We start from the raw sequence: 13,272 nt of genomic DNA, 5'->3' as shown, positions 1-13,272 counted from the left end.
TCCGCATTCCCATTTAACTTCCCCTTTTTGTATCTTATTTCAAAATTGTACTGCTGTAAAATCAAGCTCCACCTAAGAAGGCGACTGTTCTTTGATGTCGCAGTTTGCAGCCAAGCCAGGGGACAATGGTCCGTCTCTACGGTGAATTTGGCCCCTCCAAGATAGCACTGCAATTTTTGAATGGCCCATACAATGCAAGCGCATTCTTTCTCTGACGCGCAATAAGCCCTCTCTCTAGAACTCAGTTTTCTGCTCAAGTAGAGCACGGGGTGCTCATTACCGTCGTCATCTCTCTGGCAGAGAACAGCACCTAACCCTCGATCACTGGCATCACACTGGACCGTGAATTCTCGGCCATAGTCTGGAGCTCGCAATACCGGACGGCTAATCAGCACAGCCTTCAGGTTTACGAAGGAGGCTTCCTTTTGTTCGTCCCAGACTACATTTGTCGGTTCTGTCTTGCGGAGAGCGTCGGTCAGAGGGCTAGCCAAAGATGAATAGTTAGGGATGTAGTGATTGTAGTATCCCGTCAGACCCAGGAATGCTCGAATTTCCGTCTTCGTGCTCGGCCGCGGGTAGTCTGCTACCGCAGAAATCTTAATCTCGCTAGGTTTCCTGAAACCTTGACCTACATTGTGACCCAAGTAGTCCACGGTCGCCCTTGCCAGGCAACATTTCTCGGCCTTTACGGTTAGTCCAGCTTGACGCAAAAGGCTCAGTACAGCTCTTAGATGTACCATATGGTCCGCCCATGAGTCGGAAAAAACCGCAATGTCGTCTAAATAAGGCACCGCGAATGTTTCACACCCCTTTAAAACCCTATCCATGAGTCGGGAAAAACAAAATGGAGCATTTTTGAGCCCGAAACTCATCATTGTTGGCTGGTAGCTGCCCGTCGGAGTGACGAAAGCCGCGTATCTGCTGGCGCGTTCAGTGAGCGGTACTTGCCAGTAACCTCGAGTAAGGTCCAGCGTAGTCACATATGCCGCTCTACTGACCTGTTCTACTCTCTCCTCAATATTCGGAATAGGATACACTTGATCCCTGGTGAGAGAATTTAGCTTTCGGTAGTCTACCACAGGCCTAGGGTCTTTACCTGGAGCTTCTACTAAGATCATAGGCGAAGCATAATCGCTTTCCGAGGGTTTTATTACTCCCAATAGAGGGTTTACAAAAGTACGTCTGGCAACCGTGAGCGGCACCCTGATCCCGCGCTGGCCTCCATATTTTGTTCGCTCCATCCGTTCGCTTCGTGTCCGTCTGTCAGCGCTCGCCGTTCTGTTCGCGCTTTTCACGTTTTAACCTAGTGTGCTGTGCTTGGACCTCTGTTCGGTCCCTGGCGGTTTCTGTTAGAGACGCCTAGAAGCGTATTTTGATAGCCGAGACGTTGCGGGGCCCACCGGCTGCGCTACCGAGCGCAGTTACAAATTGCTCTACGAGTCGTGCATGCCCCCCCTCGGCAATCCGCAGCGTCATCAGTATCCAGGTACAGTATCCAGAATTCCGTAATGTGGATTTTTTTGTCTGTGCGCCTTTGCTGCTTACTTAAATGCTTATGAGAGATCATCGCGAGTTTGCTTGGTTTGCGCAATCACCGTCTCTCATCCCACTGGAAGATACTTGGTTGATGAAATGAGCGAGGATGCATTTTATTTTATGATAAAAGGATCGTGCGTAATTTCACGTAAGTTGGACTGGCACTTAGCACTTTCCTTCCCATGCAGTCGACGCAGTAGTTTGCATGAGTCTCGGAAATAATCGGGGGCTGCGTAAAAAAAAAAAGTGCCATGGTAATTTGTGCTTCCAGTGATTGAATATTGATTGGTGTGCGATAGGCAATGACGAGTTAATAAAATCTTTGTAATTATTTGATCAATTGATGAAATAAAGAAACGAAAAAAAGGAAAAATAGTAAAGTAAGGGTTTAAAGGTGTCAGAATGAAAAACCAGTGCTTGGTGATGCTAAGGAAGAAAATTTAGAATGTGTAATTGATTAATTGAAATAATTGAAGACTGTGTTCAAAAGTGTCAAATTGCTCAAAATGCAAAGCCGATTGTTGCTGGCGCATGCGTATTGGTGTATAAAAATATAAAACGTCAAATAAAATAAAAATAAATAAAGAAATGATAGAAATATAACATAACATACATAACAGAAATATAACATACATAACAACATATTACATACTACACTTGTGTGTAATATGCTACTTTTGATGAATTCATATTTCACTGCATTGTATTCTTTTCGCCCCTCCTGCTAGGGCCCAGTTAGGGCCTGCAGTATTTGGTAAATAAAATAAATAAATAAAAGAGCTAAAATATAACACGCGAAGAAAAAACATCGTGTGTGTATATGTGTGTATGAGAGAGAGACACTATCGCGTTATACCTTTAACGGCGGAGCTTAAGTGACCCCCTAATTTTTCTATAACGATATGATATAATATAAATCTGATTTTATGAACACAGCCAGTTGCACAAAGCACAAACACTTCGCAGTAATGTGAGTTGACTTTTCAAATTTCTTTTCGTTTCAGCCGAGTTCTTCCTCCCCCGAGTTCCTCGAAGCTTCCAATGTCAGCGCTTTCATATGAGATTGCGGCTTCAAATGTTTACTTTCTGACAGAAGGGATAAACAAGAAATCGACATATTTAAAAATTCCAGTGAATTTCAGGTAGCTGTGAATTAGCGAACCATCGGGTGACTCGAAAAAACACAAAAGTGAAGCGCACGCTTCGTTATTTTATCGGCCGCGCTGGCAGGTATAAAACCTGAGCTGCGCGCTCTGGACATGGACCGGTCGAAACAGGCTGTACGTGAGCATGTTACAACACACTAGTGGGATGTCATCTTTTCCTGCTTTTCTAGACGCTGCGGGTTTGGCAGCCGCTTGCTTTTTCAGCGTGAAACACGCACCTCGGGCGCACTAGACAACCGTATTGCTCTCTGCACCAAGCACATACCATTTCGTACGACCGTGAAAAGTAGTTTCGGTAATCATGCCCGCGTGTCTTAAATCAAATACACAATGGTAAATGTAACCTACATACAAAATGTTTCAAAGAACTTATTTGCACAATAGCATTCGTTACACACGCATTGCTCCTTCTCCCGTGTCCTCCATCGCAGCATAGGTTTATCCTTCAAGTTCACAAGGCTCCATAGCGCGCAAAACAATTAACCTTGCTGTTTTAGGTGATAGCACATTCTGTGAGCTAGCTCCCAGTCAGAGGGACGTGCAGTAATGCTTTACATGATGCAAGTGATCCTTGTAAAGCCGATTAGGACTGCAAACGAACGGTCATGCACGTATACCTTGATTTCGTGCGCGTCTATGACGGTGCGCTGGCTGCAGAAGGGCACGCAACAACATGCTGGCATCATTCCGAGTAGAGCTTGGAGCCAACAGCGACTGCTGTGATGTTAGAAAAATGAAACAATCGCTTGTGAGCATTCCAATGCACCTTGCGGTGCATGCACGGGTTCTACGAAGGCGCACGTTGACAGCGTACTCGATGGGAGGCGCGGGCGGACTGAGCAAAACATGGCCGCCGCGCACAGTTTTTGTTTCTTTCACTAGATGGCGCTAACTTTTGTAAAGCCTCTATTCCAGCATGCGAGTTACTTCCCTATCCAGAATTTCTCTTTGCCTTGGAGAAAATCGGTAGCACCTTGATCGCACTGGCACGTCTGAAGTCAGCTCAATATCGTGCTCAGTCAAATCAGTCCTGCCTGGCCTGTCCACGAAGCAGGCCTCAAACTCAGTTATTATTTCGCCCAGATCGGACAGCTGGGATTTCTTTAGTTCTCCTCTCTGCTCTGTCTTTTTGAGAAGCTCCTGAGCGTTGCTTCCTTTTCCGCTGATGCAAATCAAGTTGTCCTCCATCTCCTCGGGAAGGTTTAACGTTAGATTTACCACGGCTTCCCTCTGCACATAAGGCTTCATAGCTAAGTCCTCTTGGGTTCCACTTAAAAGTCTCGTGAGATTATTAGACACTGGCGGCAAGAGGTTATTCTCAAGAACGTCCTCATTCCGCGTCTCATCAAGCTCACTTTCAAGTTGACCTATTTGAGATGCCTCGCTCTCAAAGTTTTCTGACCTGCTGTCTTCCGCTTCGACCACTGTTTTAACTGCCGTTTCCTCCGCTGTGGCTTTCTCTGGAATGAGCAGTGTAGCTAGTTCTCGCGCCTTTGAACGTGTTAAGGCTTGCACAACTCTGTCTCCGAAAAGGATGCCCCTCTTTCGCAGTAGCATGTCCGATTTGTTGGAGAACAAATACGGATAGCACTTAGGAAGCTTTCCTGAAACGGCAGCCTCGGCTGTTAACTTGCCGAAAGGGCCCTCGATGACCACGTTCGCGATTGGCAAGCACACACTCTGTTCCTCCACTACCTGGCGGATCCACGCACACTGTCCTGTATAGTCGGAAGGCGACACATACGCCGGATGGACAACATCCATCGTTGCGGCCGAATCGCGCAGTACCTTGCAAGGCTTCCCGTTGACTACTAGGTCATGCAGGTAGGGTTCTAAAAGCTGCATATTTTCATCGCAGTCACTGACATACGAGAAAGCAATCTTTTCTTTCCGGCAGTTGACGGCAATGTGACCCTGCTCATTACACCTAAAGCATGTGAGCGGCTTCCTAGCCTCAAGCTTATTCTTTGTGTTCTGCGCGTTGGTCACTTCCCCACGTTTCTCACTGCCGTCCTTTCTAGGGCGTTTGCCTGAAGAAGCCTTCCTTTCTTCGTTTGCAAATCTAGCAAAGTGCCTTTTCTGACGGTTATTCGCACTCAACTTGGGATTGCGGAGCCTATCCACTGCTGGGTTGCTGAATTGTCGGCGCGAAGCGTACTCCTCAATGAGTTCGGCAGCTTCAGTTGCCGACTTAATGTCGCCTCGGTCCTGTAACCAATTTCTTTCTTTTTCTGGGAGGCAGCTATAAAACTGCTCCAAAAGAATTCGCTCGACTACAGCGTCCCTATCACTGTAGGAATCAGTGCTCTTTAGCCACTCGCCCAAATTAACTCTTAAATTGTACAGGAATTCAGGGTAACTCTCGTCCCTGGACTTAGTAGCGTTCCGAAAACGTCGTCTGAACGCCTCGGCGCTAAGCCTATACTTTCTCAGAAGGCAAGCTTTGACCTTCTCGTAGTTGTCCGCGTCCTCCTTGCTTAGCCGCGCGACAACCTCCGCTGCCTCGCAGGGCAGAACCGTCAATAATCTCTGAGACCAAGTGTCTCGCTGGAAGGACAGTTTTTCGCAAGTTCGCTCAAAGTTAGCCAGATACAGACCGATATCCCCTGATATCACATATGGCTGCATGTACTTTGACATCTTGAAATCTGCCTCCTTGTTGAGACGAGGTACCGCTAGCTGGGGACAATCGCCCGACCTCTTGCTCAACTCTAGTTCTAATTTCCGGAGCTCAATTTCTAGCTCCAGCTTTTTTGCTTCTCTTTCAATTTCACGCTCTTTCTGCTGTCTGAGCTGTTCCTTTTTTTGACCGATGAGGTTCCATGCTTCACTGAGCTCCTCATCATCGGTTCCCAGATCAGTGATTGCCTTTATAATCAAGGGTTTTCGTGCCAAACCACTTGTATCAATTCCCAATTCCTCACACAATAGCAACAGGTCCGGTTTCTGCAGCTTTTGTAGGTCCATGATCGCTCCGAGTGTCGGCTACTTCCAAAACAACTGTGCAAACTACCAACCTAAAGGCGTTTCCACACTCTCTTTACCAGTTCTAAAATCTAACCCTGTTCTAGAACCTGGTCCACATCAGAAGAAAAGCCAAGCACTCACCCACACATGCGATCGATGTTCCGAGCTGCCCTCTTGGCCGATTGTTGCTCCTGCTTGTTGCTTGAGATGCCACCTCCGATCACAAGATGTGGCTTGTAGATTCTGATCCACCTCGAATCACCAGATGTTGTAGCTTGTAGATCCAGATCCCACCTCCAGTCATCAGATGTTGTGGCTTGTACATTCAGATCCCAACGCTGGTCACCAGTTGTTGTGGCTTTATCCCGCCGCTGCCACCAGTTGTCGTGACGCTGGGGCTACGTCGACCCGGCCTTCACTTGGTAGCGTGCAGAGACTCGGGGTTTAAGTAGGATTGAATCTTCGAAGTTGGTGAAATATGTACAAGCAGGTTTAATGGCACTTTGAGAAAACTTATTTACAATATTTACACGAAAAAGAAGGGTACATCAGCAAAATGGCAAGCGTTAAGAGTTCATAGCGAGAAGCGACTGGATGAGCCGTTTACCCAGGGCTCAGAGCGACATTTCGTGCTCTGCAGCGTCCTTAAAACCCCCCTATGTCCAGCCCCTCTCTGAAGATGCTGACCAACCAAATCCAGGGCACGCCCCTCAGGTATCGGCATCCAATCGAACACATCCCTGCACTGATGGTCTGAAGCACTGACTGGTCCGGCATTCATTCGTTGGGCGTGATCACTTGTTGGCGGGAAAAGCTTGGGAACGGCGAGGAGAGGAGGTACATTTCTATTCTTCAGCAAAGAAACCACAGGCTGGTTCTGACAAGGGGTTTTACTTCTCAGAAACCCGAGTGCACGTGGCGCCGCATAGGGCTCCCAACATTGTCCCTTTTCGACAATTGCAAATCTTTCCTGCATTCCCGGGAAATCACTTAATGGCCGTATGAGTCATGCTCCTTTCTTGTCCTGCACGTCAGCGGACATGTCACTCTGTCGTCTCCTTTGGATAGGAGGCATTCATCACTGGAGGATAGCACTTCTCGACTGGAAGGGTGAACAAAAGAAAGAAAGCACTTCCTGCTATTTCCCGCAGGGGGACGTTTCTTTGTGTTTTTCCAGACGTTCTCTTGACAGGGTCAGTTTGGCATTTGCAGGTTGTCCACAAAGCAAAACAGGCTTACAAAACAGGATTCCTGGAAACAGGCTCACTTAGAGCCATTGGACCATCACCACATTTTCACAATACTTTTCCATGCCCACAGGCGAACAATAGAGCGCGCAAATGCGGATGCTTGGTCGTAACAGAATGCACATGCGAAGGTGTTCAAGTTTTGCGGTTCACTGGTTTGCAACTGCTTCGTACTGTTCCGAATACTGACACATTGCTTTATGTGCTGAAATGCTCGCCTAAGCAAGATGAATGCAAGGAGTCTGACGTAGTTTGAGCCAAGGCTTAAAAAGCAGTGCTCTGTAGTCGCATGCAACCCACAGCGTATTATTTGGCATCGCGTGGCTCAGAGCACAGGAGTCCTTAAATGCCGCTTAATTTTGCAACTACGGTATGTTAAGTAGGATAACGAACTATATAAAGTTATGCGCGTCTTTTTTTCTGTCTAATGTTTTCAGTTCTGGCATTTCCTTTTAGGAGTTCATCTTTTATCTCAGAGTACCACTCCTAATGTACTATATTTGGTTACCTTAAGAGAGCTCACAAAACTCCTGTTCTTATTGCTTTATTTAAAATGCAATCTAAAACAATCAAATGCACACCGCTTTGAAGTCGGCTCATGTTAGAGGCTCAGTCGTGTGCACGCGTGTCCATAGACAAAATGCAAGTGGCTCTTTCAGTTTGAATTTTCATTTTTTTTTTTGCACGTAACTATTGCCTGCACTTGAGCGTAAAAAGGAACCATTTACTACATCCTGAAGCAGGAAGTCCTGTGCTATGTCTCCTTCTTCGCACTTCCTTTTATCGCCATTGCTTATATTGTAAAAGTATCGAGACTTGAGACAAGAGGAATCGGGTCACCCTCTCTGCCACCATCACGAACTACAGCTTATGGCTGTACTGTCAACCGCAATAACTTGCGGGATCTGCAGTGCGTAGCGGAGTGGTGCAAAAATATGTCCTTTTATAAAATTATTGAGAGCATTTAGCGCAAAACAGCATTTCTGCGCCCTCTACCGGCACTTATCGTAATGGAGACGTTGACGGCGCTTGTGCACCAAGCCCATTTTGATCATGCGTATTATTTCTTCGTTATCAGGCATATCCTTTCGCTGGCTTTCCCCGATGCGCTTTCAAATATTGTGGCAACCGCTGAAGTACCGTGTGACCATTGCCGTGCTTGGGCTGCTGCACTGATTCTCTTCCTTATTTGCAAAGGCTTTGGTAAATTTTCATCTTGAAAATCTGAGCGCACAATGTCTAACATTTCATATCTGGGGCCACTATGGAGGACTTGTTGAAGCATACATTCTGAAGCAAAGCCCGATGACACGATAAAAATTACGGTGGCGGCAGTCGAAATTTTATGAGACCGAGACGTGAAAAGAAGTGCAGTGGGGTGATCAAAAATGACAATAAGGCTCGTAAATTACTCATATCACTGCTGACCCCTTTCATTAGCCTGCTCACAACTGAGGGGTAACTCCAAATTATTACGTTCATAGTATAGGAAACGCCTTCTCAGTTCGTATTAGGTTTTCCTCATGATGATGGGAAGGAGTTTACTCTTGTAAATAGCGGCGCACACACTTGAGCTTAGCTGAACAGAAATGAAAACAAATTTCTTGATAGACCAGCACGTCTTTAAGAAGATAACGCATATTCCGGCAGTGTTCCGCGCAGCGCAAAAGGCTCCCGCGAACTTTGCCTTTCACCGCACCAGCGGCGATAGTCAAAGGGGCGTCACTGGGAAACGAGTGACGAGGGGTGAGTGGCAGTAAAGAAATGCATGCGCAAAGGGCGCATGCCGCGCAGTCTCACTGCAATTTTCGTGAGCCTGTAGAATGCGCTCTGTGACGGCAGATGGCGCAGAATGCGATTTTGTTCAGCTCAGCTACGCACTGGAGATCCCGCAAACATCTGCGCCCGGAAGTACATATCTAAACGTTGTATCCACTTGAAAGTCTGTGCATGTCACGGCCACGAAAAAAAAAAAAACCTGAGTTCAGCAAGAATTTTTTTTTAGTTCAGAGACACTGGCTATGTGGTTTCCATATCGCATTACATGGTCAAATAATGTAATCAAATGAATTAGAAAAGGCACGCCCCCCCCCCCCCCCCCCCCCCCTTTTCCTCTAACGCATTCTGGATTAAGTGCAGGTCCTTCGTTGAATTTCTTAAAAAAAAAAAATCGTTGCAGTTCTTGACTTCTTTTTGTTCTCTGCAAGGTGCATAACTCAAGTTCTCTAATAGCTGTATGCTTCACAGACTTCATGCGCAATTTTCGTCTCTGGCATGCAACTGGGGTAGAATTTACTCGAACGTTACAAGTTTGAATCTTTCGTCCTACGAGAATTAAGCCAAACTATTTCAGTGCTACTCGTATAGATGGTTCCAGCTACGCGCACAATGTTCATACCTTAGAGATGACGTTTCGGATGGCGACGAACTTTTCTGTTGGGTCACCAGCTTCTGTCATGGGCGCATCGTAGTCATAGCTTGTTGGCATTGGTTGAAACCCATCTGAGAAATCGTGAGCTGTGCTCGTAGCAAACAATGAATAAATTAGAATGTCTAGTTTATTACCTTTACCTATTTATAATGAGCAATCTGCATGCGTGCTTCACATACGAAATTCTCCTTACAATAAGTGTAGAAACTAAACGAGATCAGTTTCAAAAGGTCTGGATTTCTGGTTTTGTAGAAAAAATGGGCCCAGAATGGTACCAACGGCTTCGCATAAAGATGTCATGTGCGAGTTTTCAAATATGAAAACTTACATTAGGACTGAAAATTGCATCAAGGAGTATTAGCGGGTGAAATAAAAGGCTAGAAAACTTTATCCGTTTCTAAAGAAAAGAAAATGTTTCCCGCTAAAAGGTTTTGCATTGATTCGTGACAAGCCCTTGTCAAAACACATAAAACGCCAAGAATACCTATTAGAGAAAGATGTTCGGTTGTATTATAGGTTGTATGTTAGGTTGTAGTTACGTTGTATTTAGCGCAGGAAAATATGCTACGTAGACGAACCGTTGCCTTCTTGCTGGCAGATGAAGTGGTAGAGCATGAGTGCCGCTTTCTTACTAAGGAATGAGAAGTGGCTCCTCTAAGGGAGTTGGAAAATTAAAGGTAAATACAAAACTATTTCATGCAAGCATATACCTTTGGGTCAGGTCGATACCGTGCAGTGCCCAACTCTCACGTAATGCGATGCTCGTTATTGCGCGTTTTTAGCGGTCTGGACAAGCTCCGTGAGGCACGGCGAACAAGAGCAGGCTTTCCCAAAGTTGCTCTCTGGGCATCGTCACTTCGCTCACTCGACGTTGCGGTTACTTGGATCACACACGGTTAAATTGGTAGCGCTAGCTATCCTCTCCAATAGACACAAAAAGCGGTTGTTATCTACGAGTACCCGAAGAAAAGGAATATAGAATCTACCATCGGGTGCACGCACATATCACAACACCTGCGTTTTAGACAGTTGAGAAGAGGTAAAGATACACAGGCCATCTCTTCCACCGTGCTTGCGCCAAGCGCCTTAAACATTTCAGATAACACTATAATGGCACTCCATGCGAACGCTCATTGGAAGCTGTTACTGATTCTATAGAAGGAAAACAGCGGCAGCACTCGTATGCACATCCCCTCCGCTCTGTGAGTAACCAGGATGGCAGCCATTGTGATAATTCCTCTTTACAGCAGGCCGTCAAGGTTCAGATGTACTAACCTGGGAGTATCAAACTTTTCAGATAACGCGTCTGCCGCTAATGGCCGCTACAGACAGCTATTTGTAACAGCGATCTTAAGTTCAGTCTGCACTGAAGTGCAAGAATACTTTCTAAAGCAGTGGTGTATAATCTTTCATTCTTTCTAATGGAAGCATTCTTGTAAGTACCCTGAAGGCGTAGTGTTAGGCAAGCACTACGTTTTTCCTGCATTTTATGCCCTGATCGAAATAAAAGCTTTAATTCAATTTATTCTGTGCAGTGCCGAAAATCAGTAAAAGAAGCTCATTGAACTCGCTGCAATGATGGATCACCAGTGCTTACAGGCTTTAGCTTATGCATGTGTATAGTGTTCACTCATGGAGCTAGTTATCACTTCATGGTGCGAGAGGCTTCAGTGGACATGGGCTTTGCTATTCTTCATTAGCGTATATAGTAGACAGCGTTTGCGAGCTATTAATAGCCATGTTTGTCGTACGTTTTAATGAACCAGCTTCTTTCCTGAAGGAATGAAACTGCGGGCTAATCAAGTAAGAAAATTAAAGCCTGAGTGGGAAGCTACATTTGGCTTATTTTCCTGGCTCATTATACTTAGAAATGAAGGGGCGCAATAGTATGTATGGGTACTGTTAAGCGTGAAATGTTTTTAACTATAACTGACTCCAAAATCAGGCGGAAATGACGCAGAAATCGTGCTAAACTTGAGGTTGGACGACAAGACAGGTATGCGATCGTGCTTAAAGTCGAATCTATATGAAACATTCAGAAGAAAAAAAACGCACTACTGCTACGAGCGGGGTTCTTACCAGCGTCGAAGCATGCAAAGCAACTTAATTTCCCTGTGTCCGATAAACCACTCGGTCATGGCCGCAGACCCTCTCGCCATCGTCTTCTGCGCGCCATCTTCCTGTATTTCGCTATGCGCTTGCAAATGTTTGACGTCCGCAGCTGTACCGCCGTTACTACGCATTTAGTCGAAAAATTACAAATGGCTTGCTTACGTGGCTAACGGCAGTTTCATGTAGCCGAGCATGAAGGGCAGATGTCGGTCAAGGTTGCCGGAGGCGTCGCTAAGGCCGATAAATGAGGGCGAGCGCTATGCGGCGTTAAGGAGTTAAAGAGCAGTGATGGCGCGCTAGGCGGACTGTGCTGAATGGGAAACGAAAGCTGCTGTACGTGGCGGGACCGCTAAACGCGCTGGCCAGGTCGAAGAGAATTGCATAATAGAGGAATCTGCTAAAAAAAAAAAAGCAGTCACGGACTCGTGCTGTGCAGCTCAAAGCAAAGGGGGCGAAGACAAGGCACGTCCAGAAGCCAGAGCCACTATGCGTCTATCAGCACCGATGATCCTAGTGTAAAAGGGGCACCCCTGTCGTGCAACGACTTTCATGCTTTCACTTGCTGTCAACCACGAGACAGGTCGGGGAGTTCGACTACTGTCCCGTCGAGACCACGCTGCCATCAGGAACCGCTAAGGTAGACACACAGCTTTGTTACAACTTACCTCCTGTCTTATAGCCAAACGAAGTTCCACCGTGAAACATGAACCTGAAACATAAATGAATAATATAACAAGTAAAATATAAGTGAATTATATGAGCGCTCACAGGCTGACAGAAGCGTTCAGGCTCAGCATCTTGTCTAGACGGCGCGCCACTTCAGTGGTGTTTTCCGTTTCGTGGGGCTGCCCCCAGTGGTCCAACCAGCCTGAGTAGAACTCCGAATTAACTAGAGGTCCCCGTTCCTGGTGGCGGCGCTGTGCCTTGAACGATTCCTCGATATCTTGGCCTGCGACATATTTAATGAAAATACGACCGACGAAGCCAGTAAATGAAATTGAGGGTACATTCTTTGCACAGACATTGTGCGATGACATATACAGCTTTCACTTGTTTCTCACCCGCCGCTCTATTCTACCTTTTATTCATAATGCAAGATTAAAAAGGACCTTGCTCTGTGGTCTCTATTACCACCGTAGAACGGCAGGCGCAGCTTCAACACATGGACCGTTTACGGCCCTATGTGTCCCCGTAGTCATTGAGTGTATTTCTCTTTTTGATAGTCATTTTGACATTCTAATAAAGCAACCGTTTTCCAATTTGTGGGCCCGTTTACAGGCCCAGTTCAAGTCTATTTCTTTTCCCTGCTTTCAAACACATTATAGTTACCCAACGTTTCCTCTGGAATTCGGGCTGTGTATTTTATACCTATTTTATGCCTTTCAACCATCCGCTGCTCTATACCCAGTCTCACTTGGAGAATGCTTTTCACCTTTCCATAGTTTCATAGTTGTGTGTTGGCTGCCTGCATCACCTGTATACAATCCTTCTGATGGGAATCGGCAAGCTGCTGTACATATGTTAATAGCTGCCAACACACTTCCATCTAGTCTTATTCCCCTGTAGACTTTCTCAGGTTTCTTTTCTATTGTGGTTTCTTGACTTAGAGAGGAACACTCTTTGATAGTTTCGGTGCCTCCCTGCCGATAACAAAATGTTCTGTTTATAGGCACGCACGTGGCATCGATGTAGTTTATTCATATCAATTCACAAGCCTGCTGATGTATACTCTGTCTAAGTCATCTGTTATTTACATCCAATGATATTATTCGCCTCTCAAACTGCTGAGCGCTAAAAACGTGCTGCTCGAAGA

The 13,272-nt window shown here is 46.0% G+C and overlaps 1 protein-coding gene across 1 annotated transcript in view; it reads right to left on the bottom strand.

Annotated features, from left to right (window-relative positions):
* The window catches only part of LOC146190823 (beta-galactosidase-like), a 40,877-nt gene that overhangs the window by 12,512 nt on the left and 15,093 nt on the right, over positions 1-13,272 (bottom strand). Inside the window, exons 7-9 of the mRNA XM_084601198.1 lie at positions 12,228-12,408; positions 12,121-12,168; positions 9,315-9,438 (exon numbers count right to left, since the gene is read on the bottom strand). Of these exons, the coding sequence (XP_084457324.1) occupies positions 9,315-9,438; positions 12,121-12,168; positions 12,228-12,408 (353 nt within the window). The remainder of the gene's footprint in view (positions 1-9,314; positions 9,439-12,120; positions 12,169-12,227; positions 12,409-13,272) is intronic.

The sequence above is a fragment of the Amblyomma maculatum genome, chromosome 4 (genome assembly GCF_055883805.1).
Source record: "Amblyomma maculatum isolate TAMU_Amacu chromosome 4, ASM5588380v1, whole genome shotgun sequence".
NCBI classification, from domain to species: domain Eukaryota; kingdom Metazoa; phylum Arthropoda; class Arachnida; order Ixodida; family Ixodidae; genus Amblyomma; species Amblyomma maculatum.
This window is presented reverse-complemented; position numbering and strand designations above follow the sequence as displayed.